This window comes from Urocampus carinirostris, chromosome 6 (genome assembly GCF_059441175.1).
Source record: "Urocampus carinirostris isolate Australia breed hairy pipefish chromosome 6, RoL_Ucar_1.0, whole genome shotgun sequence".
In the NCBI taxonomy this organism is placed as follows: Eukaryota; Metazoa; Chordata; class Actinopteri; order Syngnathiformes; family Syngnathidae; genus Urocampus; species Urocampus carinirostris.
Genome location: NC_142354.1, coordinates 755,363 through 782,766, shown reverse-complemented (window position 1 = coordinate 782,766; position 27,404 = coordinate 755,363). Strand labels below are relative to the sequence as shown.

The 27,404-nt window shown below is 39.1% G+C and overlaps 2 protein-coding genes across 2 annotated transcripts in view; both read left to right on the top strand.

Annotated features, from left to right (window-relative positions):
- pdrg1 (p53 and DNA-damage regulated 1) lies at window positions 1-16,793 on the top strand. The gene is made up of 5 exons (XM_088337388.1): window positions 1-350; window positions 9,900-9,972; window positions 14,537-14,611; window positions 14,890-14,970; window positions 16,355-16,793. The coding sequence occupies exons 1-5, from the start codon at window positions 240-242 to the stop codon at window positions 16,435-16,437; spliced, it is 423 nt and encodes a 140-aa protein (XP_088193514.1). The 5' UTR covers window positions 1-239; the 3' UTR covers window positions 16,438-16,793.
- Window positions 16,794-16,950: 157 nt separating this feature from the next.
- LOC148363489 (uncharacterized) overlaps window positions 16,951-27,404 on the top strand; it is a 72,702-nt gene continuing 62,248 nt past the window's right edge. Inside the window, exon 1 of the mRNA XM_088337389.1 lies at window positions 16,951-18,728. The gene's annotated coding sequence lies outside the window, so the exon portion shown is untranslated. The remainder of the gene's footprint in view (window positions 18,729-27,404) is intronic.

Sequence of the window (27,404 nt, the reverse complement as noted above, 5' to 3'; positions counted from 1 at the left end):
TATAGATGCCAACCGCTGTTAAACTCGAAGAAGAAGCTGCTTTAGCTCCACAAGCTGGAATGGATGCCATTCTGTGCATGCTTGCCAATTACATGCAGTAAAAGTAGGTCGTGCTCAAATGATGATAACGGAGGAGTGAAGACTTAAAACGAGCCCCTGCTCAGACAATTGACATCCTAAATAATTTGTTTTCTGAGTTTGTAGCCTTTGTTAACTAAGTTTTATGCGTCACATAAAATATGTCGACCATTAATTTGGAAACCGCTCTGGACTCCGACTCTAACCATGTTTTGAAGTATTTTCAAGATGTTGAGGAGGCAGCTGAAGACGTCCTTACGACTAAACAACAGGTACAAAAATTCCATTGACGATTTGCTATACTACTTTGTTGAATCACATTACAGCTGATAAGGTAATTGCAATAAAACACCACCATTGGATTTCCTGCTTATTTTTCTGTCGTTTGATGCTACTTTACTGAAATAGAACTTAACTGTATGCGACCCCGATTATTAAATTTCACTACTGGCAATCATATTCATAATGTTAATACATTATATTACTAGGCTCCTTTTCTGTACACTGTTCCTCATATTCTGTTGTTTATACGTATCTGCATTAATTAGTTATAGTTTTAAAACCCCAGTATGTAATAGTAGACCTGTAGACTGTTGTCTTTTGCTGCTACACTGCTATGTTGCAATGTTTTTCATTTGCAAGACAAAAGACAACCATGGTGGCTACTGCTAGGTATTGATTCCACTATGTAAAAGAAATTTAAATTGCTCAACCTATGAATTTTTTTCTCATAAAAATTATCATTGGTACAATAGCGCAGGTATTTTATCCTAGTATTCAAATCAATGTTTTTAAAAACTAAATTAAATGTTTTAGGTACCACTTGGAGGCACTGAATAGTACACACTGTCCCTTATAAGTTATGTTTTTCACCCAAAAATCGCATTAACCTGACTAACCTGTCACTCAAGGAGCTATTTAGAAATGTGTATGGTGGGGGATACTGGAAATTTTAAGTAAATACATGGTAGTATTGATACTGATCTGATACGTCTTGCTTGCAAATGTCACAATCATTCAAATCAAGTCATGTTTATTTGTGTAACCGCGTTGTACGTGTCCCACCAAAGATCCACATTCACGCTGGACTGGATGATGAGGTTTTTATTATTACAGTTCTGCAAATGGATGAGTCACAACATTAGCTTTTTCTGCTGGGTTTGATCTCTTTGATCTCTTTGTAGTACTCTGGTTAAACTGACAACAAAGCATATCAAAGAGCTGTCTTTTCACTTTACAGAAAATACATTTTAGAATATCACAATACATTTATAAATCTTTGCATTTTAACAAGATACTTTTAACAAGAGATCGTATAGTGGATTTTTAACGTTTACAATGAATTCAACATGTTTTTCTTTACTCTGAATTTTAACCAACATCATCCTTTTTTAATGTATATGAAAAAATAGGAATAAAAACAATAATGAGTATAAAAATGGGTACAATTTACCTGCAAATGGATGAGTCACAACATTAGCTTTTTCTGCTGGGTTTGATCTCTTTGATCTCTACAAGGGGAATTAATATTTAGTAAAACAGAAACAAAACGAAAATAAATCAAAACAGCTTGACAATATCAATCACATTACTATGCATGGTGAGAGATTTGTCAGCTGGGGTTATAATGTTTAAAATTAACTTATTTTGTGGAGCACCAAAAGATATGTCTTACCTTTGTAGTACTCTGGTTAAACTGACAAAACCCCGCCTCCTGGTCACATGTTAGAAGCCAAAACCAAACCCCACCCCATACCAGCAGATGGCACTGTTGGACTCAGCATTGCAGGACATTTACCAAAAACTATACACATATTTTAGCAGGAATTTCAATAAAATAAAAGTTATTATTACACCCGTTACATTTGTATAGCTCTTAATCACAAAGAGTCTCAAAGGGCTGCACAGACCACAGATTATTGCAAACCTCAGACTATTATTACACCATCCCCTGATCTAAAATCTACATTAGGGCAAGGAAAAACTCCAAAACCTCAAGATGAGGAAAATGAAGAAACCTTGAGAAGGGACTGCACGTGAGGTACTGCCCCTTCCAGGAAGACCAGGCTGCAATGGATGTTGCATTAACAAATAATACACAGTTACTGTCAACATAAAATATAGGTTATTCAAATTCTATAGAATAGAAGTGTGTTTTAAGCCTAGATTTAAACAGTTCCACTAAGGTTGCAGATCAAATTCCTGGGAAGGGAAATCCACAGCACTGGGGCCCGAATGGAGAGCGCTCTGGAACCTGAAGATTTCTTCTTGAGTTTATTTTTTCCTCAAATTGCATTTACCCAACTCCCTTGTGACTCATGAGCCGTTAAAAAAATGCATAGGCTCTGCTTGTGTGGGTGATACCGGGAATTTTAGCATGGGTCCGAAACAAATAAATACATGGTAATGAGACTGATATAATACAGATCGAAATGGAAATACCATTTATCCTTTACCATTTATGGGACCTCGGTTATCGCGGTTAATGGGGACCAAAACTACCCACGGAAAGTGAAAATCCGCGAAGTTGCGGCGCTCCTTAATTTTTATTTATTTATTATTATTATTATTATTTTTAAAATTATTATTATTTTCTAGACCCGGTTAATGGGGACCAAAACCACCCGCAAAAAGTGAAAATCTGCGGAGTAGCGACGCCCCTTCAAAAATGCTTTAAAAAAAATAAAAAATAAAAATTTTTTATATATATATATATATATATATATATATATTATTATTATTTTTTTTTAATTATTTTATTCTATTATTATTTTTTTTTAGACCTGCGAAGCTCTGAACTCGCGTACGTGGAACCACAAAGTAGCGACGCCCCTTTGAAAATGCTTTTAAAAAATAAAAAAATTATATATATATATATATATATATATATATATACATATATATATTTATTATTATTTTTTAATTATTTTATTTTGTTATTATTATTCTTTAGGCCCGCGAACGTCGAACCGTGAAGTAGCGAGGTCCCACTGGATATTTATATTATTCATTCATGAACAATAACCTGTTAACATTTTTGGTTGCAGCTCGTTGCAAGTGAATTTTTTTTTCTTCTTTTTTTGGGCATTTGCCACAATAGTGGACCACTTTACCAGACAAATGACACCTGACATTATCCTTCTTGTCAAGGAACAGTAACCTGTTAACATTTTTGGTTGCAGCACGTTGCTCTCTGTAGGGTGAATTTTTAGCGGACCACACTAATGACACCTGGCATGGTCCTTTTCTGTTAGTGAAAAATAATGGCCACACAAGGCTGCGCTTCCCATTTTACTCTGTCGTATTGAGCTTCTGATAAGGGTACGCATAGTTGGCGGCAGGTGTGTGTGTGGTTTTAGAAATTGAATAAATATTTGATGAGTATTAAACTTTTACAGCGCTCGGAGCTACTAAAAGGGAGGTACAACTCATCTTGCAATAATTAGTCCTATTATTTACCAAGCGACTTTTTGTGCTCATGTATTGTAAGATGTGGAAGTGGTCTTGTAAATTATTTTATGTGTTACCCAGGGTTAGGGTTATGCTTGAATTTTATTGTTGTGTTTTCAAGGGAAGAAAAATGCTTGCATGTTGGGTTAATTGCTTGAAATTGTTGCTAATGCCATGTTTTTTGGCAGACGAACTCTACTGACCACACAATACATTAAGAAGAAAGAAAAAAATAAAAATTATTTCGACACGCATGATCTGGTAGCTTGCCATTACGTCGTCGTTATGTGAAATGTCATCGCACCAAAGAGGACCGCTCAAACTAGAAAACACACTCTTCCAGCTCCAAACGGCTCCTCAAAAAAAAATTAAAAAAATTTCATGATATATTATCAATAAAAATAACACATGCACCAAATTATTTAGTAATTACTCATTTCATATGTTCACGGGGATCCCTGAAAAAGACATACAATACAGTATGAATTAAAATACAAAAAATAGGAAGATGCAAAACACTGAATAGATTTTAAGTCGAACAACAACACAAAATCCCTTAAAACGCAAACAAATAAAATAAAAATTAAACATATTTACTCCTCAGTGCTATAAATAAATTATAAACAAATTGTTTATAATTGTATTTTAACCAATTTAGAAACCCCAAAAATATATGAAAATAAGTAAAACAGAAAGCAAAAGATCAGCAGTCCTTGAGATTTAAAGATTGAATGAACTCTGCTTCCGAGCAATCAATATAATTAAAAATAGTCGAAATGTGGCTAGTTTGTAAACAAGTGTGACGTAGCCAAGCTCTGTGTCCATTGTTGAAGTAGAACGTCAGAATTCATGCCAGTTTATAGCAGCCTATTGATACAAAAAGATCGTAGATCATGGATGGGTATAGCTCAAAATAGCTCACAGTATGTACTAACAGCATGGTAGCAACTTTATTTGAGTCATCAATGTCAACTTAAAAGAAACGTTCTTTTGATCGATGTTGGATTTCTTTCACTTAACATACTGGAAAAATTGGCCTTAAAGTGCTTGAATAGTACTTGAATTTGGGCATGAAAAGGGTGTATAAACCCTGTTTACCATGTTATGTGTTCTTGTAATGCACAACTTGGGCTTAAATGTATTATACAGTCATATCTAGTGGTGACACGTCGGTGTAAACCAGGTGCGTCAAAACCTTTGAGAAAGCGGGCCAGATTTGGTAAGCTGTAAATTGCTAGGGCCGGATATTCAGCCTGGTATTCTTTGAATACTCTTTAATGAATCTACCCTCCGTGAAAGGTTTGCGGTGGTTGGTAATCAGCGTTGCGACCTCATAGGTGGTCCTTGAAGCATTTTCATTTGACTCGTAGAGTGTCGCGAAAAAGTGCTGCTCTGTCGTTGAAACAATTACCAGTTGCTATACCTTTTTACAGCACGGCCCTCACTGTCAGCTTTTTTCCTTTTTTTTTTTTTTTTATATATATATATATATATATATATATATATATATATATATATATACAGTCGCCAGGTCTGAAATGGGGCAGGCTAAAATTCTCACAGATAGCGAGGTGGCCAAAGGGTTACTGCAATCATCTGATGAAATGGGGATGTGTTTTGTTTTTTACACATATATTTTGTACTGTGATCAACAATGCTGGTGGGCCACAAATTATTAATTTTATGACAAAGGCCACAGGCTAGTAAAAATTTGATCATTGGCTGTAACTGGCCCTTAGACCAGACTTTGGACATGCCTGACATAAAAAATCCAGTGTCTTGCCGCATTTTCAACTCCAGACCAGACCAAGTATTTGGACGAAGGAAATGAAGAGCTGAAGAGAGCAGTTAAGTGGAGGACTTTCATTACAAAGTTACAAAATAAAACAAAACGGAGCATACCCTGGGCCGGTTAATTAGGAGAGTCTCGCCCCTGTCTTACAGGAAAAAAGGTGCGGGTTGGACAAAATGCAAAATGAAAATTTTCCACTTATAGGACAGGGGAGAGACATCTTTACAAGAAACCTTTGTTCAGACTGGATACAACCGTATTTTGCAGGTGTTCTGATAAAGTTTAGCAGAATCAAGGGCACTTGAAAACATTACTGGTAAAGTACCAAATGAAGGGACACATTGAAACATCAAATGAATATAGACAATAAATACTTAATTCAAATATGTGGATAAGCATAAGGTGCATTTATAACAACTAAATTAATAGTATGATTACCAAAGTAATGATGAGATGGTTAAATGATAAAACTAATATTGCTGGAAATCTGATATGCCGTATTTTCCGCACTATAAGGCGCACCGGGTTATAGGGCGCACCCAGAAAAAATAGTTTTTGGTCCTATATTTGACATACATAAGACGCACCGGATTATAAGGCGCTACAATGGGAACGTCGACAAAACAGTCAGATAGTTCAGTCAAACTTATTACCCCCTTAACATTCCGAAAGCTTGCAAAGAAGCAAATACGTGTCGAGAAGACGTGCGGATGCGGTGTCCGTACGATGTCACTCAAATGCATAGTTCAACTGCATCGTTCCAAATATCATTCGGAAGGTTAAAGTCTTGGGATTCAAGAAATGCCAACCATTCCTTAGTATCTATTTTCTAATTGAGTTTAATTTAAAAATAGACACTCCATTCCATCCATTATCTGCACCGCTTATAACAGAAACATTCAGATACAGGGAAAATATATAGCTCACCGAAGTCGTTGTGTTCAATAATAATGTGCAACCACAGTCCTCTTATATCCGTGAGTGTAGTAAATCCAGGCAAATAAAATATTTACAAATACAGAATAGAAAAAATTCTTTCTCTATGCCGTCAACCCAACGTGTGATTCACATTCACCTTTTTAGCCAATCAGCTTTTGAAAAAAATAAAGGCTTTTAGGTGCCCCTTATAGTGCGGAAAATACGGTAATTATGATTACATATTCAGTGACACTTTTTAATAAACTAACACATAGTACACAGTAAGGCTGCACAAATTTGGGGAAAAAAAAACTAATTGTGATTTTTCAGACCTGTATTGCTATTTCGATGTGATTTTTTTTTTTTTTAATTTTGCAATAAAAGGGCGTTCCTGTGCTTGTTTTGTTTTGGGGAGAACTTAAACTTAGTGACATGTAAACTTACCTCGAAATGATGTCCTTAGAGATTGAGAGTATACAACTGTAACAAAATAACAATAGATCTTCAAATAAAAACAGAATTGCAGTAAAATAGTCTTTATTGTCATCATACAAAAGGAAAATGAACTTGGAGGGCTACTCCTTTCAGTGTAAGAAAGCTATTTAGAGAGCAGTTAGCTACACGCTAGCATTGGGTAACTGCGACTTCTGCAGTCTTTGTGATGATTAAAATACAAGAGTCACAAATGTAGCGGTTTTCCACGAGTGGTAGCTCCAACTCGTCTTGGTTAATGTATCAGGAATTCGTGACTAGCCGAGTTTGCCAGTGGTGGCTTAAGAGTTGTTAGCCTAGCTGTTAGCTTTCCTTTCTGACACCACCTCAGTCAATTCCCGGACGCGGTAGTCAAGTCAAGTCACATTCATTTGTATAGCCTTAATCACAAGATGTCTCAAAGTACTGCACAGGATTTACAATTACACCGTCGCATGATCTTAAACCAACATGCGCGCAAGGAAAAACTCACAAGTGGAAATTCCAGGATGACCAGGGTGCAATAGATTTATCATTGGGTAACAGTACACAAAACATAGTGAACATCAATAAAGCAATAAAGGTAATATGTTGAAATTTGTCCAGAAAGTGCATGGCAGCAACGACGCCTCAAGCCTGTAAAATAGTCCAAAAAGTCCATAACAGCAGTGACGCAGCTTCTCATCTCTGCTGGCTGGTCGATGTAGGCGTTGACATGCTTCTTCAGGTCAAGATGCTGGTCCGCTGACTCATCTCAAACCATCACCGGCCAGCAGTCTGAAAAAGACAGGAAAATAAAAGTATGAGGTGGGCATCAATCATGAGCTATTGAATAGGAGTGGGCCTTAAGTCTTGATTAAAAAACTTCTACTTAAGGTTTCAGATCTTATCTCCGGAGGCAGATCATTCCACAGCACCGGGGCCAGGATGGAGAACGCGCTCAAGCCTACAGACTTCTTCTTGGCTCTTGGAGTCATAAGTAGACCGGCATTTATTCAAGCGGAGTAATATAGGGGGTAAACCAAATCCGAGAGAGAGGGTGCAGGTCCATGCAAAAATTTGTATGTTAGAACCTTAAAGTCACATCTTAAGCAGACTAGGAGCCAGTGCAAGTTAGCCAATATAGGAGTAATATGCTCGACCTTTTTTGTCTTAGTCAAAAGTCTCGCTAACGCATTTTGAACCAGCTGCAAACTTTTGATGCTAGTCAACGTGAGACCACAAAGCAATACATTACAGTAATCTAGCCGAGAAGTAATAAACGCATGAATTATAACCCCTGCATCTGATTGAGACTGCATCGGACGTATCTTCAATATAACGGCGGTGGAAGAAAGCTAGTAGTAATTTTCACATGTAACTGAAATGACAGATTAGGATCAAATATAACACCTAGATTTTTGACCGTGTCACTTTGGGTGATATTACATTTGTCGAGGTTCAGGGCAGTGTTTGAGAACAAATAGCAATGAGCTGGACCAACAATCAACATTTCAGTGTTTTCTGGGTTAGGCGCAAAAAAATTACCGTAAATTCTGGACTATAAGCCGCTACTTTTTTTCCAAACCTTCGACCCTGCGGCTTATTCAGTGATGCGGCCAGTTTATGTAATTTTTCTAACAGCCGCCAGCGGCGCTTGAGTACAAAAGGTAAGATTTAGACCGGTGGAATTTATGCGCCGAGGATGACAGTAACCTCTTAGCTTGTGCACAAATTAAATTAGCATGGACTTATCCTCATCATGCAAATTGCAAAAAGAAAGGCACATGACGTAGCTTTCAAGCTAAAAGCAAACGAGCAGTCCGATAAAGAAGGAAACAGAGCTACTGTACGTAAACTTCACTTTACGAGCGTGTTGCTAGCGTGCTTTTGAATAAGGGAGCGTGGGACGACGTCTATATGACAAAGCCTCTTTCCCATACTGGGGGAGAAGACTTTGATGACGTCAGTAATAAGGAGGAAGATTGGGACGGTTTACCGTGGTTTCAACAAGTACGTTATGTTTTATTTAACAGGCCCTTTACTGTGTTGCGAGCGTGTTGCTAGTAGCGTATTGCTACCTTTCACAGGCATGGTTTGGGATGAAAGTTATAATATTATAATTAAAGCTTTGAAAACTCTCTCGGTGTACCGTCTTTCTTTGTAAATATGTGTAACCGATGTATAATATGTATTTACACCTGTATATTTTTGTAATGTATTTATTTGAGACACTTATTCTGATATGTTTTGCGAATTAAAAAAGAGGGGCGGAGCAAACGCGGGCTGACGGGAAGTGGGGTAAAGGTGAGTGAGACCTGTTGTCGCGGCGGACAATAGCGGATATATATTTTTCCCACCTTTACCTTTGGAAATATAGACTTTTTTTCCTTGGATAGTTTCAACGGGTACTCGGACTCTGCAGGTCTGCATCAAACTTTAAGCACCGGTATCATTTTCTGTTCACTTTGCCGGCTGTGGTTTTTGGACTGTGTACTTTATATCCAGTTACAATCGCGGGACTCAATGCCGGGTTTGGGCTAATTTTGTGATTGTGTTACATGTTTTAATATGGGCGCATGCGGCTTATATACAGGTGCAGCTTGTGTAAGTACAAAATCGGTTTTCCGCTTATAATGTGGTGGGTGCGGCTTGTAATAAGGTGCGCTCTATAGTCTGGAATTTACGGTAAGTGACATCCATCTTTGTATCTCAGTAAGGCGATAAAAGTTTAGGCAGCACCCGCTGGTGATCAGATATTGCGTTTTTCTGAATTTCCGCAGAGTCCAATTTAATTAATGAATTTATTTAAAATTTAACAAGCCACTAACACTACGAGCGGTGGCTTTTATTTTGGTGGCTTTTTGTCTAAGGATTGTTTGACTCACTGGCAACTTACACTAGCCTATCAGAGTCGTGCACACACATCTTGCAAACTTTGGCACCAACCAATAGAGGCGAGGCATTCAAACCTGATTCCGATTGGCCGGCGCTGTTAAACCATGAAATGTGACAATTCTTGTTGACCAAACACTCCATCACTCAAATAACAATTTTGAACTATGAATCCTTGAGAAAACCGTAGTGTTTTGCTGTTACGTCACGATTTAGATTTTGGTTAATCGTGCAGCCCTATTACGCACTGGCTTCAAATATTTTTTCTTGGTCAATTTTTGATCATACAGAAATCTCTTATGTGTGTTTATCTTAGATAATTGACTTGGACATGAAGAGAAATAGGAACCGACAAGCATTGAACGCACTGAAGAACGGGTCATGTTCAGGTAAGTGATTCCTGTATACTTTAAATCACTGCTTCTCAACTGGTCTGACTTTAGGACCCACCATTCCTAATGAAAAGAAAAAAAATTCAATTTCTCAAATTAATCCAGATAAAGGATTGTGCAGTTTAAGGCAGAGATGGTAGAATATATTCACCTTTTTTTCAAAATACAAAATGACCAGCAAAGGACCTCCAAAAAAAGCCCACATCGTACATAAGCGACCCCCTAAAAATGGTTTAATATAGGAACTAACTAAAAGAAATTTAAAATATTAATAAAGTGTGTACCTAAACATTGACAATTATTTAACTATGTAGGTAACTAAGATTAATATACAGGGATCCCTCGGTTTTCGCGGTTAACTGGGACCAACGACAACTAGTTAAGCATGTCATCTGTTTCATGGGTAATGGACCTGGCGTGGGCGAAATACAGTCTCTGCAGGGGCAGCTTTTTAGTGTTGTCAGCTTAGCTGTAGCAATATGCCGCATAGCTGTTGCCTTCTCCTAGACGCCACCTAAGTGGCTAAACCAACCCGATAATAATCCAGAGCACCGGATCCGCATTTCTTTGCGCTCTTCTGACGAGTCAAATTTAATGATTTCTTTCCAATATAACAGTATTCTAAAGGCTAGCGGTTGCTATGCTTCCCAGTGTGTTTTGGTTTGGAGACATTGACCTAAGTGTTTGACTGATAGCATACACCAGCCTACATTTGCACATGCAGTCACGCCCACCTCATAAACACTTCGATCAACCAATATGGGCTTTTCAGGGCCGATAGCGATACTATTAATATTAAGAGGAGGCCGATAACCTACATTTGAGACTGCTATTTATTTGCTGTCAAAGCTTAAAAATTGGCATGAACATTTTTTAATAATGCAAAAAGACACAAAGAATATTTGTTATAAATTCAAATAAAAATTTAATAGTGCTCTTAAACCTTTCACAGTAAATAAATTAGAATTTCAACACAACTAACATGACTAATAAGTGTTGTATTCCTCTGAAGTCTCCCAAACCCACACAACACAATATGTTTGAAGTATGTCTTATTTTGCAAACAGTAGATAGTCAGCTTTTAAATTAAATTCAAGCATTTGTTCACCCTGGAAAATCCAATAAAAATCCAATAAAAGCAAAACAAACATGTGGCTTATAGTCAGGTGCGGCTTATGTATGTACCAAATGTTTTATTTTTTTATTTTTATTTTTTAAATGTACTGGGTGCGGCTTACAATCATGTGCACTCTATAGTATGCAATTTAGGGTACTCTGAACCAAACTAGTATAATGACGACAGATTTGAAAAATCTGCAGAAAAGCATCTCTGCATCGATGGACGTTGCTTGTTGCTAGCTGTCTGTTTAGCCACATACTCCCTATTTACAAATTAACAGACTCATGCAATTATTTTCTATAAGCTGTTAGCCTTCAAACTTCTGATTGACATCTTTTTTGGACAACTGTTGGTTTGTGTTTAGGTCCACAGCCTGTATTAGCCTATACGAGCCTGCATTTCTAAAAAAAAGCCAACCCCTGCTTTACCTTCAGATAACTTTAGCCAATAGTGATTCAACTGATTGACCTATCTGTTAGCCAATATAATTCTGAATAATTTACAATGAAGTAAATAAATATTAGAACACCCTGCTAATTTGCTATTTCTCCCACTCAGAAATCATGGAGGGGTCTGAAATTTTCCTCGTAGGTGCATGTCCACTGTAAGAGGGATACAGACGCTCCCCTTCTTACGACCATTAGCCTTAATATCTTGCGCATCCATTCAATATGGTTGGTGTAAAGAAAGTTGAGACGTTTATTTTTAAATTAAAGTGGAATAAGAAAGCTTGATGCAGTTGAGAAAATGGTTGGATCGCTTTTTTTCGTCCACTCTCTACCATGGGGGAGGAACTCTTGAAGCTCATCTTCCAAAAGTAAGTTAAAATCAACTTTGTTTATCTTTATTGAGCATATTGTTTTATAAAATGTTTATTTTTTTAATACAAAATATTACAGGTTACGTATACAAGCCTTAAATATACTTATAAAAACCTTAAACATACAAAATATAGCACTGAAGCCACTAACGAACAAATTCAACTTTCGAACAACCGTCCAGAACCTATCTTGTTGGTAAGTAGGACAGCGTCTGTACTCAGACCAATTGTACGCAGTTTCTTTTTGGTGGACCCATTGCCTCGTACGCCCGCCCAGCTGTTGGCTGGTGTATGCTGTCAATCACTGTCGCGCACACAGTCACACCCACCCAACACACATACATGCACACACAGCCCTCGTTCCTAAGTAGGGAAGCGTCTGTAAACTAAAAAGAAAAATCCAGAAAACAAAATGCATGTTTTTTTATGGATGTATTTGTGCTATACATCTGCAAATAAGTATTTGAACACCTGCGTATCATCTAACACTCTGACCCTGAAACACCTGTTAGTCCGCCCATTAGAAGTCCACCTGCACTCCATATATTATCCTGAATTAGATGCACGTATTTGAGGTCGTTAGCAGCATAAAGACACCTGTCCACCCCATACAATCAGTAAAACTAATTTTTAACATGGCGAAGACCAAAGAACTGTCCAAGGACATCAGAGACAAAATTGTATACCTCCACAAGGCTGGAAGGTGCTACGGAGCAATTGCCAAGCAGCCTGGTAAAAAAAGGTCCACTGTTGGAGCAATCATTACAAGATGGAAGAAGCTAAACATGACGGTCAATCTCAATTGGAGTGGAGCCCCATGCAAGATATTGATTCGTGGGGTCTCTATGATTCTAAGAGGTGAGGAATCAGCCCGGAACAACATGATAGGGGTTGGTCAATGACCTGAAAAGAGCTGGGACCACTGTTTCCAAGGTTACTGTAGGTAATACACCAAGACGTCATGATTTGAAATCATGCTTGGCACGAAAGTTTCCCCTGCTTAAACCAGCACATGTCAAGCCACATCTAAAGTTTGCATATGACCATTTGAATGATACAGAGGAGTCATGGGAGAAAGCTTTGTGGTCAGGTGAGACCAAAATGGAACTTTTTGGTCATAATTCCACTAAGCCTGTTTGGAAGAAGAAGAATTAAGAGTACAATCCGAAGAGCACCAACATGGGGATTGTAGGATCATGCTCTGGGGGTGTTTTTCCTGCACATGGAATACTGCACTACATTAAAGAGAGGATGACTGGGGCCGTGTATTGTGAGATTTTGGAGTCTAAGCATTAAGATGGGTCATGGCTGGGTCTTCCAACACGACAACCACCCAAAGCACACAGCTAGGAAACCAAGGAGTGGCTCTGTAAGAACCATATCAAGGTTCTAGCATGGCCCAACCCATCTCCAGACCTGAACCCAATCAAAGATCTTTGGAGGGAGGCCAAACTCCGTGTTTTTCAGCGACAGCCCAGAAACTTGACTGATCTTGAGAAGATCTGTGTGGAGGAGTGGGCCGAGATCCCTCCTGCAGTGTGTCCAAACCTGGTGAAGGACTACAGGAAAAATTTAGATAGATAGATAGATACTTTATTCATCCCCGAAAGGAAATTCACATTTCCAGCAGCATCCCTGAGCTGAGAACAGTACAATAATAAAGCCAAAAGAATACAATATACAAATACCCAGTGTGACGTGCAAATGCCCACTGTAGCGTGTTATATAGAGTAACTAAATAGTGCTACACAGAATACATATTGCAGTAAGATTCGGTAATATCCAATGTAGGTGGTGTGTTTTAATGTGGGCCTTTACTCTGCCGGGTGGAGTTAAAGAGCCTCATGGCATGAGGAAGAAAAGATCTCTTCAGTCTGTCCGTAGTACCATTTGACCTCTGTAATAGCAAACAAAGGCTACTGTACCGAATATTAACATTAATTTTCTCAGGTGTTCAAATACTTTTTTTACAGCTATATCACACAAATAAATCGTGAAAAAAAATCATGCCAGATCGTCATTTCACTGTTTTCTTTTCCTTCCCTTTAAGTCATATTTATTTGTACAGCCCTTAATCATAATAATTCAAAGGGCTGTACTGAAAATAAACAGACATCATCATAAACATGAAATTTAGGTGACAGTTTCCTCAACATCATTCATAAGCTATTGAATAAAAGCCTTTTAAGCCTAGATTTAGGGTCAAAGATCATTGTTCAACTGTATGGTGTCTGATTGCTCTTCATCTGTTAGTTACTTATGCACAGTACAAAAAAAAAACATTCACAACCCTGAGAAGCCAAATAAAAGCTTTAACCCGTTTACCCGCACTGCAGTCATTGCATGGCGAGCTTTAAGAAAAAATTGAAAGAAATAATACCAACAAAATCACAATAAAATGAGATGTGGTCCCTCTCAAACCGAAAAGGTAGAATAATGAGCATTATCATCATTTACTGTTATGGGGTGTAATTGAACCTCCTTTTTTTCTTTTAAGCAGTATGTGTCCAAAGAAAAGTCCCGTAATCCATTTTGAGTCTTGACCTACCAGTTGAGAATCACTGCCTTAAAAGGTTACTCCATGTGCAATTGAATTATTATCCTCTCCCTGTTTCATGCAGAAAAGGTGAAGGTTTGCTTTGCAAATATGTTTATCAAATTCTCCAAATCCAAGGCAGAAGACATGATTTTGAAAGGTGAATATTTCTGCTCGTCCAATTATTTAGGAAACTGTTCCACGTTTAAAATGTAAATTTTTCTTTGGATCGATATTTGTGTCACACAACTCAGAACTTTTTGTCTATTTATCTGTTATATTGTCTACATGTGTGTCTTAGTGTAGTGTGTCCTGGCACAGTGTTTTTGTGTTTATTTTCTCAACACCGAGAGCTGAGAGAATCGTTATTTAAATTATCTTGTTTTTGCTGCAGAATTGACATTAAAGCTGACTTTGACCTTGACTCTGACTGTTTAGACCAAGAACAGCTCGACAAGGAGTTAAATGACCTTCACAAAGAATTAAAAGCAAATGTCATTCATCTTAACGAGACACAAGGTAAGACATGTACCTATTGACCCTTTGCACACACATGACATAACCACGTGATGACACCTTGACGGACAGCAGTAAGCCTAAGTAGACAGTGGGTGAGGCCAGTAAACGGTAGACTACAACAACAAAAAAGCTATTCTATTCAATAACATTGGCAACGACTAGTCAAATGAATATTATGCAGCTGTCGGATGAGGTGGCTCACCATGTTGTAAAACACAGAGAGCGCTACTGTATTTAGAGAAACTGAGACTAGTAGGACTAGCTACTGACCCATACCTTCTTCCTCCCGACATATTTGCACATCTAACTGAATCGCCGTTTTGCCTAACTTAAGTCCACACCATCTGTACCACTATATTGTAAATGGAGTATCCCAATACACCGGTGCGGATCTAAAAGCGTATAAAAGTCTGGATGCTTACAGGTTCTTCATAGCTTGTACTCAATGCTGTGCTTTGTTGTGCCGAAAAATGCACCTCTGGCGTGAAATGCCACCCCTCACACAAACATCACTAAAACAACTTCTCAGGGCATTTGCACCTTGTATAGAAATTACTTTTGAGCATGTTGAAAGTAATTACTTTGGCAAAATGACGTCTTATCTTCTAAACGTTCATTTCGAAGTAATAGGCTTTAAAATAGTCTAAATAAAAGTTTTCAATACATTTGATATTTGGAAGATTACTGTTTTGATTCGCTGGTTAATTGCAGCTTGTTCACATAGTGAGAAATGGCAACAGTAAGACACATAATGTTAGCTAGTCAGCACTAGCTACATTGAGCGTCTTTGGCCTACATAACATAAAATTGCCCGGAAAAACATACCTTGTTAAAAATGCTTGCTCCAAATGCTGGAATACCTATGAGGGCTGCTCTTCCATTATATTGCAGACAAACATCGCTATCTTCAGTCTTCATCAAAAGGGGTACGATAAAATGCCAAATAAGGCTACAACCTTGCCGTTTCGCACAGGCCACTGCACAGGAACAAATTACCATGGTAAAAGTGGTGGCTTTATTCTTCTATCGTCGTGATTGATATTTGTTCCGACTCAAACGTTCATTTCAGTGCTGTGCATTAGGGTACACCTTGCCGTTCGTCAAGGAAGGCAGCGTTACGGCGCATGCAGATTCAGATTCAGGTTCAGATCTACTTTATTGTCATTCTAGTACACGTGTATACAGAACGAAATGTCGATACATCTGACCCGCACAGTTTCCTTGAATGTACAGATATAAATAAAATGCTGTTTGAGTTGTAGTATTGAGTGCTAATAATATACTAAATAATTATGGCTATGTATAGTATTTTACAGGCAAGGGTGAATAGTTCATTTTTTTCTTCTGTGTATTATGTGTTGTTTTTTTTTTTTTTTTTTTGCAGGATTGCCTGAGTTGAGGGCCCACAATCTTTTAACATTGTCCACCGATGAAATGAAAGCGATTTCAACTTTATTCAAAAAGTGACATTACTCCTTGCTCAAAGTATGCATTTCTGAGCTGGGCAGGATGGTTGGCCTGCTTATAGGGTGGAGTTGCACAGATCCTGTCCCGTTTAATCTTTGCCTGGTAGCACAAGGATTAGTGCAGAGGTCAGCAACCAGCGGCTATGAAGCAGCGTGCGGCTCTTTGTCGTGCCCCCTAGTGGCTCCCTGGCAATTTTTATAAAATGATTGAAACTGGATAATTATTTGGTTTCTTCTAAAGGACAAACACAAGCCTCCACCTCTGGGGCTGACACGCAAACCACTCAGTCACCTTGTCGCCTGTATATTTTATATAGTAGACATTTAAAAATAATAAAAGTAAATTGTTAATCATTATTATTGATTAAGTGTCGTTATCATTATTTTTTATCCCACCAATACACATGATGTATTTAAGGTGGGTGCAAGCCAAAAACAAATGGATTTCTCTGAAGTTTAATTCATATTGAAGAAACATTGGACAAAAAAAGAAAGTATGCCGTTTGTTTTGGTGGCCATTTGTGCAAGGGCCGTTTGACTTACTGGCAGCTTATACCAGCCTATCAAAGTCGAGAAAACACATCATGCAAACTTCGCCTCGCTTTTATTGGTCTGTGCCATTAAAGCGTGCTTTTGACTAGCCGGCGCTATTAACTGCTAAATGTGACTATTCTTCACTCATCACTCAAATAACAAACAAACTAAATGAATCCTCGAAAAAAAACGCAGTGTTTTGCTTAAATTGCACTACGTCAAATCGTGTGTGTGTGTGTTTGTGTGCGTGCGTGCGTCCGTCCGTCTGTCCGTCCGTCTGTCCGTCCGTCAAATCACAGACAAGTCACTCGCTCATTCACCCCTAGGGACAATTTGGAATCACCAATTAACCTGCATGTTGTTGGAGGAAACCCATGCAAACTTATGGGGAACATGTAAACCACACAGGAAGGCTGGTAGCCCCCTGTATATATATATATATCCACTCAGTGTGTATGCGTGCGTGCGTGTGTGCGCGCGCCGTATTTTTTACAACTATAACGCACACACCCCAAAAATAGTATTTTCCATACATAAGGCGCAACGGATTATTAGGTGCTACAGTGGGAAAATCAACCAAACAGTTGGATAGTTCAGTCAAACTTATTAACCCCTTAACATTCCGACCACTCACAAAGAAGCACTTGAGCTACTGCCGCCCCGGGGGCCAAATACTTTCGCAAGCCGCTGTATATCCCAGCATACACTGCGAACTACTTCGCTGACGGGGGAAAATCTGAAAACATGATTTGGAAAGGCACACAGCTGTCTTTATAAGGTCCCACAGTTGAATGTGCATGTCAGAGCACAAACACCAAGCATGAAGTCAAAAGAACTTTCTGTAGACCTGCCAGACAGGATTGTCTTGAGGCACAAATCTGGGGAAGGATACAGAAAAATTTCTGCTGCTTTGAAGGTCCCAATGAGCACAGTGGCCTCCATTATTCGTAAATGGAAGACATTTGGAACCACCAGGACTCTTCCTAGAGCTGGCCGGCCTTCTAAACTGAGCGATCGGGGAAGAAGGGCCTCAGTCAGGGAGGTGACCAAGAACCCGATGGTCACTCTGTCAGAGCTCCAGCATTCCTCTGTGGAGGGAGGAGAGCCTTCCAGAAGGACAACCATCTCTGCAGCAATCCACCAATCAGGCCTGTATGGTAGAGTGGTCAGACGAAAGCCACTCCTTCGTAAAAGGAACATGGAAGCCCGTCTGGAATTTGCCAAAAAGCACCTGAATGACTCTCAGACCATGAGAAACAAAATTCTCTGGTCTGGATAGACAAAGATTGAACTCTTTGGTGTGAATGCCAGGCGCCATGTTTGGAGGAAACCAGGCACCGCTCATCACCAGGCCAATACCATCCCTACAGTAAAGCATAGTGGTGGCAGCATCATGCTGTGGGGATGTTTTTCAGCAGCAGGAACTGGCAGACTAATCAGGATAGAAGGAAAAATGAATGCAGCAATATATAGAGATATCCTGGATGAAAACCTGCTCCAGAGCGCTCTTGACCTCAGGCTGGGGTGAAGGTTCATTTTACAGCAGGACAACGACCCAAAGCAACACAGCCAAGATCTCAAAAGATTGGCTTCAGAACCACTCTGTGAATGTCCTGGAGTTGCCCAGCCAGAGTCCAGACTTGAATCTGATCGAACATCTCTGGAGAGATCTGAAAATGGCTGTGCACAAACGTCTCCCATCCAACCTGATTGAGCTTGAGACTTATTGCAAAGAAGAATGGGCAAAACTGCCTAAAGGTAGGTGTGCTAAACTTGTGGGATGATATTCGAAAAGACTTGAGGCTGTATTTGCTGCTAAAGGTGGATCAACAAATTATTAAGCAAAGGCTGTGAATACTTATGTAAATGTGATTTCTTAGTTTTGTTTTTTTGATAAATTCCAAAAAAGTAAAAAAAAAACTTTTTCACATTGTCATAATGGAGTATTTTGTGTAGAATTTTGAGATAAGAGCTTAAATTAATACAATTTGGAATGAGGCTGTAACAACAAAATGTGGAAAAAGTGAAGCGCTGTGAATACTTTCCGGACACACTGTATATATAGGCAGCACGGCAGCGCAATGATTAGCGTGTGTGCGGCACAGTTCTGAGGTCATGAGCTCAAACCATCGAGGGGGCGATTATGCTTTATGGGACAACGCCGTACAAACCCTTGCCAGCTGTAGATAACACGAAGGAAAAAGAAATGCAGTGGCAAAACGAAGCATTTTTAAGCAGATTTCTTGTCTACCATTTTCGAACATTTAAAAGCACTTCACCAAAAATTCAAGCACTTTTTAACCCTTGAAAACATAACCTTAAAATTTAAGCATTTTCAAGAATTTCAAGCACCTGCATGAATCATGGATAATAACAATCTTAATTTTTACCATAATCTGAGTCTTTGAAGCATGCGTCCATCTTGTCCTGTTTATTGTATTCAAGACGGTCCATAGTCCTGCTCGTCTGGGTTTTCTTTACAAGCTGTTTGTTAGAATGCTTGTTGTTGCGTCCGATGCCAACCGCTCTGCTGGCCGTTTCCAAGGTCATTGAGCATGGCATTTGTCGAATTCCCTTGGAGTGATTCCCAATTGTTGACTGCTTGCTGATACACATTTCCTGCAAATTGTCCGATGATGACGACAGATTGGCCATACACAACATGCCCTGAACAGCTTCCTGTGTGCTGGGGGATGCAGGTGGCTTACTGTAATAATGTCAATAAGAAATACAACACAGAACAGTTACATCTGGCAGGAATGTGTAACTGTAGCAAAAGTAAAACAAAACCATAAACTGCAGAGTTTTGACAACTAATACAGAGTTTCTACATGATTTTCATGGCCTAATTCAAGCACTTTTGAAGCGCTTCAAGGCCAATTTTCTTTTACATTTTCCAGTACCTTCAGTATCTTTTTTTTGGTTAGTTTTGATGACTAAAATAAAGTCGGTATATTGCTGCTAGCACTTACTTTGTGCCATTTTGCACTGTCCTTATCTATGATCCATGAATGCAGCAATATATAGAGATATCCTGGATGAAAACCTGCTCCAGAGTGCTCTTGACCTCAGGCTGGGGCGAAGGTTCATTTTACACCAGGACAACGACCTAAAGCACACAGCCAAGATCTCAAAAGATTGGCTTCAGAACCACTCCGTGAATGTTCTGGAGTGGCCCAGCCAGAGTCCAGACTTGAATCCGATCTAACATCTCTGGAGAGATCTGAAAATGGCTGTGCACAAACGTCTCCCATCCAACCTGATTAAGCTTGAGATTTATTTCAAAGAAGAATGGGCAAAACTGCCTAAAGATAGGTGTGCTAAACTTGTGGGATCATATTCAAAAAGACTTGAGGCTGTATTTGCTGCCAAAGGTGGATCAACAAAGTATTAAGCAAAGGTTGTGAATACTTATGTAAATGTGATTTCTTAGTTTTCTTTTTTTAATAAATTAAAAAAGTTTAAAAAAAAAAACTTTTTCACATTGTCATAATGGAGTATTTTGTGTAGAATTTGAGATAAGAGATTAAATTAATACAATTTGGAATGAGGCTGTAACAACAAAATGTGGAAAAAGTGAAGCGCTGTGAATACTTTCCGGATGCACTGTATATAATGTGTGTGTGTATATATATATATGTTTGTGTGTATGTGTGTGTAATATATATGTGTGTGTGTAATATGTGTGTAATATATATATATATATGTGTGTGTGTGTGTGAAGAAGAGAGAGTATATATTTATCTATACACCCATTATCCGCACAGCTTATCAGTAGTAGGGTCCTGTGCTGGAGCCCACACCAGCTATCCTCGGGCAGTGGGTAGGGGACACCCTGAACTGCTTACTAGCCAGTCGCCGGGCACACAGAGACGGACAACTCGCTCGCTAATTCACACTTAGGGACAATTTTAACCGGCCAATTAACCTGACATGCATTTTTTGGGAATGTGGGAGGAAACCCACGCAATCACGGCGGAGAACCTGCAAACTTCCCACAGGAAAGTTTGATTTCATGACCTCATAACTGTGCCGCTGACGCCAAGACCACTGCCCTTCCCGTATTTGCAGGGGCAAGCGCTGCTTTATACTTTAACAAGCTGTCACACCAGGTTTGACGGAAAACCTCAAGTTTGGTAGCGGCCATTTTCCTTCAGATTTCCTGCAGTCTTCTTTAAGCAATGTAGTTTCCTCAATAAACCAAGTCGTGCGTCTTTTAGGTCGTGATTTAAGCCGTAGGGGCGCTACTGAATCCAGGACACTAGTGTTGGAAATTAATTATCGAAATGTACCAATTACCAAATTATTCGAATTAGTTATCTGACTCCATTAACCAAACATAACCTACATTCACCCAACAATCATGCCTGCTCGTTTCTTGAGGGAGAAAAAATGACCAGGAAGGCCTTTCACACGGGGGCAGGAGTTTATTTTTCTATCAGAAGAACTAAGTGTACTCAGGAGACGGCCAAAGAAGTAGTGACGTTGGAGTGTGTGCGGGAAGCCCCCTTCTGGTGTCCTTTAGCTTTCTCTTATTGGCCCATGTCTCCCTGCAAGATGGCGTCTCGGCTCCTCCCATGGGCGTGCCAAGGCGTTGTTTTGCGCCCAACGATCTCACAACACAGCGCCTTGTCATCAGCAAATCCACGAGACCTGTTATCAAAATTTCGTAGACAAAATATTATGCATTTCAAACAGCCTGCCCTGGCATTGAACTAAAGCCCACTCAGTGAATCTCTATTGGATTAAACTGAGTCAATCGTATATAGTCCTTTATAGTCAAATGTATAAAATCCTTTACTAGCCAGGGTGGCATTAATCTCATTCATGAGTGAGTCAATAGAGCCTTTATATAAAGGAAATGACACAACTACTCCTGAAAAAAGATCAGGGAGCTCAGAAACCATGCCAGTGCTTATATTGCGTCCGCTAAATCCTTTAGTTTCTTTCATACAACATTTAGCCAGCACCTCAAATGTAACTAAATAATGATCAGAAATAACGGTAGTACACGGTAACACCGTGACGTTTGAGGTTGAAACTCCTCGAGTCAGGACCAAGTCTAGCGTGTTTTCATCTTTATGAGTCAGTAAATCAATCAGTTGATTAAAACCAAATGTATTAATTAGAGACCGAAACGCAACATTAAGTGAACTGAGTGGGGAGTTCATATGAATGTTATATTATTTTGTCTGCATAGGTTACTAAGTCAGACAACAGTTCAGAGAATTCATCTGAGAATACTGTGTATGGTCCTGGTACGCGATAAATAGTTACTACATAAATTAACATTAAAGAGGATTGCATAACAAGAGCCTCAAACGCCTTATAATTATTGGAGTTACGGGGAGTACGTTTGAGTATTTTTTTCAGAAATTGGCGCAACACCGCCACCCTTCTTCAAAGAGCGTGCTACATGACAGCTCACGTCGTCTTGAGAAGCCTCATTTACACATAAATATATATATATATACTGGACTGTCTCAGAAAATTAGAATATTGTGATAAAGTTCTTTATTTTCTGTAATGCAATTAAAAAAACAAAAATGTCATACATTCTGGATTCATTACACATCAACTGAACTATTTCAAGCCTTTTATTATTTGAATATTGCTGATTTTGGCTTACAGCTGAAAAAAACTCAAAAATCCTATCTCAAAATATTAGAATACTTCCTCAGACCAAGTAAAAAAAATAATTTTATAACAGCAAAACTAAATCAAACATTTGAAAATGTCCATTGATGCACTCAGTACTTGGTTGGGAATCCTTTTGCACGGATTACTGCATCAATCCGGCGTGGCATGGAGGCAATCAGCCTGTGGCATTGCTGAGGTGTTATTGATGCCCAGGATGCTTCGATAGCGGCCTTCAGCTCATTTGCATTTGTAGGTCTGGTGTCTTTCATCTTCTTCTTAACTATACCCCACAAATTCTCGATGGGGTTCAGGTCAGGGGAATTAGCAGGCCAATCAAGGACAGTGATGCCATGGTCAGTGCACCAGTTACTGGTGGTTTTGGCACTGTGGGCAGGTGCCAGATCATGCTGGAAAATGAAATACTCATCTCCATAGAGCTTTTCAGCAGATGGAAGCATGTAGTGCTCTAAAATCTCTTGGTACACAGTTGCATTTACTCTGGACTTGATGAAACACAGTGGACCAACACCAGCAGCTGACATGGCTCCCCAAACCATTGCTGACTGTGGGAACTTCACACTGGATTTCAAGCAACTTGGATTTTGCTCTTCTCCAGCCTTTCTCCAGACTCTGGCGCCTTGACTTACAAATGAAATGCAAAACTTGCTTTCGTCTGAAAAGAGGACTTTGGACCACTCTGCAACTGTCCAGTGCTTCTTCTCCATAGCCCAAGTCAGACGCTGCTTCCGTTGTCTTGAGTTCAGAAGTGGCTTGACCATGGGAATACGGCTATTGTAGCCCATTTCCCGGACACGTCTGTGAACTGTGGCTTTTGATACCTGGACTCCAGCTTCAGCCCACTGTCTTTGAAGCTCCCTCAAATTCTGGAAGCGGCTCTTCTTCACAATTTTGTTAAGGCTGCGGTCATCTCTCTTGGTTGTGCAGCGTTTCCGGCCACATTTTTCCCTTCCAACAGACTTTTTGTGGATATGCTTTGAAACTGCACTCTGTGAACAGCCTGCTCTTTGAGAAATTTCTTTTTGTGTCTTACCCTCCTGATGGAGGGTATCAATGATGGTCCTCTGGACAGCAGTCAGATCAGCAGTGATTTAGTTTACTGAACCAAGCTGAGTGTTTTTAAGGCTCAGGAAACCCTCGCAAGGTGTTTCGAGTTAATTAGATGATTCAGGTGATTAGTTGAATAGCCTACTTGTATACTTTTTCATGATATTCTAATATTTTGAGATAGGATTTTTGAGTTTTCTTAAGCTGTAAGCCAAATTCAGCAATATTCAACTAATAAAAGGCTTGAAATAGTTCAGTTGATGTGTAATGAATCCAGAATGTATGACATTTTTGTTTTTTTAATTGCATTACAGAAAATAAAGAACTTTATCACAATATTCTAATTTTCTGAGACAGTCCAGTATATATATATGTATCTAAAATATGGGTGAGGTTGGGCCAAATGAGGTTTTCCACAAAAGCAGCGCTGATAAAAACATTCCGCTGTTCTTAAAAGGACAGTGTTTTATATTTCCGCAATAGTTGTCGCTGTAAGGTGCAGTGCAAATTAAAATGAGTCCAATAAAGACTACAAACTACGGAGAATGGAAGTGAAAAAGCATCCTTTTTTTTCCATCCGATTTTTACTCAGCCTTTCACAAGGAAAGAAAGGAGAAAAAAGAATAAAACGAATAAAAAAAACAGTAAGAAGAAAAAAAGTCCAAAAATTAAAACGTTAATAAAAAGAAAAGTAAGGGAAAAGAAAGCCAAAAAGAGGAAAATGGAGAAAAATATGGAAAAAAGTGAAGATCAAAACAGAATTAGGAGAAAAAAATGAAACAAAAGGTCATTTTCTCACTTTTTTTCTTTTAATTTTTTAAATTTATATATTCATATATTTTTTTAATTTTTTTTTTTCCTTTTTTGCTCGTTTAACTTTTTGTCCATTACATTTTCGTCCTTTTAAAAAAAAAATTAAAAAATGTCTTATTTCCCTTCTTTTCAAAAGTGATATGCTGCGTTTTGGTCACCTTGAGTCTTCATACCTTGTCTTCTTATATTGTGCTTTTAGCACTCATTTTTGGTAGCACAACAAAATACAGCAACATCTTGTGGACCAAAAATACACAACTTTTATATTAAGCTCTCATCCTAGGGGCCCAAGTTGGCCCCCAGGCCTCACATTTGAGACCCCTGCTTTAATCAATATATAAAAAATATATATAGCATTATGCACACAAAAACTATTGTATAAATGAATACTAAAATAATAATTGAGAAAAAATATGATATTCTGGGGGCAGCACAGCTGCGCAGTGGTTAGCGCGTGTGCGGCACAGTTCTGAGGTCGTGAGATCAAACCTTCCTGTGTGGAGTTTGCATGTTCTCCCCGTGCTTGCGTGGGTTTCCTCCGGGCACTCGGGTTTCCTCCCACATTCCAAAAACATGCATGTTAGGCTAATTGGCTGGTGCAAATTGTCCCTAAGTGTGAATGAGCGAGTGAGTTGTCTGTCCCTGTGTGCCCTGCGACTGGCTGGCAACCAGTTCAGGGTGTCCTCTGCCTGCTGCCCGGAGATAGGTGGGATGGGCTACAGCTCCCCCGCGACCCTACTGAGGATAAGTGGTGCAGATAATGGATGGATGGATGTTATTCTGCTAAATCAATCAGTGGTCTCCAACCCTTTTCAAGATGTGAGCTACATTTTGTTCCTAATTAGTGCAAAGGGCACCCAGTTAGATTTACATTTCTAAAAAACAAAAACTTATTATTACTATTTTGTGGCTATGCTTTTACCAGGTTCCTATGGAAGAAGGGTTAATAAAACTCCGTCAACCCCCGAAAAATTAAGGTCTGTGGGCACCACAACTGTCCTTAACGGGCACCTTGGTGCTCGCGGGTACCATATAGGAGTCCCCTGTCCTAAATAATAGTAGCATTTATATATTCATTCTACCACAAGATGTTGCTGTGTTGTGTAACTCATTCAAACTTTGAACTTGTTTATGCTAAGCAACTTCAACGTCAAGTAACGCAGAATATCTGATAAACAGACAACCAAATGTTAAAATAATGACTATTAATTGCAACAACAAATAAACTACACAAATGAAGAATACACTTTACATTTTTTTATGTAAAACACAATAAATGAAAATCACATGGAACAAATTAAAATATTTACGGATGTACAAAAAAAGAATACAAAACATTTTTAACCTTTTTATAAACAATCCGGTTCGATCCCAAACGTCACTAATTCAAACTGGAGTGAAGGCCCAATCCCGCAAAGATTTCAAGCGTTCTAAAGCACTTAACACCCAAATTTCAAGCATTTTCCTTACCTTTAATTACAATTGAAGCGTTTTAAGGATTTCATGCACTCATACAAATCCTAAAATACAGGTACCTCACCAGCTGAGCTACTGGTGGTGTCCTGATTCCAAAAGAAGACACCCAAAAAATAGAGGGGACAAGTAAGACCACTAATTCACCGCCTCTTATTCTGTGCTGGCCTAAAAATAACTGAATCATGTGATGTTAATTATACTTTGTCCATCAATACTGAAATAACTCCAAACTGTCTGTCAGCTTCCTTTCCTTGCCTTTCCCTGTTTGCGCTGATTCCTGACAAGTTTTCATATTTAAGCATTTAGGGCAATTACATTTCAGCCATTAATTATTGTTGCTAAGATTGGAAATCTACCCACAGGCCTTCACAAAAAAAGGCTGTGTACCATAACATCAGTGTCCAGCAAGCGGGCCATTGGAAACGTCACTGGTAATAGAATAGAATAGAAGAATACAATTTACTTTTATTGTCATTCTTTGTAACAATGCACACAGAACGAAATGTCGATACACCTGACCCGTAAAGTTAAACTGTAGCGAGATGATGCAGCCGCATCAAAACAGGGCGCAGCCATTTTAGTCATTAGGTGACCAAACCCCCCAATTCCAACCCTTAATGCTGAGCGCCAAGCAGGGAGGCAATGAGTACCAATGTTGTAAGTCTTAGGTATGACTCGGCCGAGGCTTGAACCAGCGACCTCCTAGTCTCAGAGATGGGACCATCTAGGCTACCGAGCTGGTAAGCAGGTAGGCGCCTTGCATGGCTGACTCCTTATTGGTGTGTTAGTGTGTGTGTGAATGGGTAAGTGTGAAGCACATTGTAAAGCGCTTTGATGTCTTCATTGACTTGAAAAGCGCTATATAAATGCAGACCACTTACCATTTCAGAAATGATGATTGGCTCGACAGCGCTAAGCGCTCAAACCGATGGCTCCAAGTCAAGTCGTGTTTATCTATATAGCCCTTAATCACAAAGAGTCTCAAAGGGCTGCACAGATCAAAGACTATTGCAAACTATTATTACAGACTATGATGACACCATCCCCTCATCTAAAACCTACATGAGGGCAAATAATACACAGATATTGCCAACATAAAATATAGGTTATTCACATGATATAGAATAGAAGTGTGTTTTAAGCTTAGATTTAAACATTTCCACTGAGGTTGCAGATCGAATCTCAGGGGGAAGAGCATTCCACATGGCGCCGCGCATTGATGTTGCGGCTAGTTGCTCTCCAGCTAATCTTCTATTTATTGCCGTTCTCTTGTATTTTTGCTTTCATTTTTGGACACATGTGTGGCCAAAAATACTTACAGTAGGGACGAACTTATTCGGTTGGGTGGGTGTCTAAATTTCGACTTTTCGGGCACTTTTTACACCGCCTATGATATACCGAGTGAACTTCAAAGAGATCCGGCATCCTTGTGGACAACTA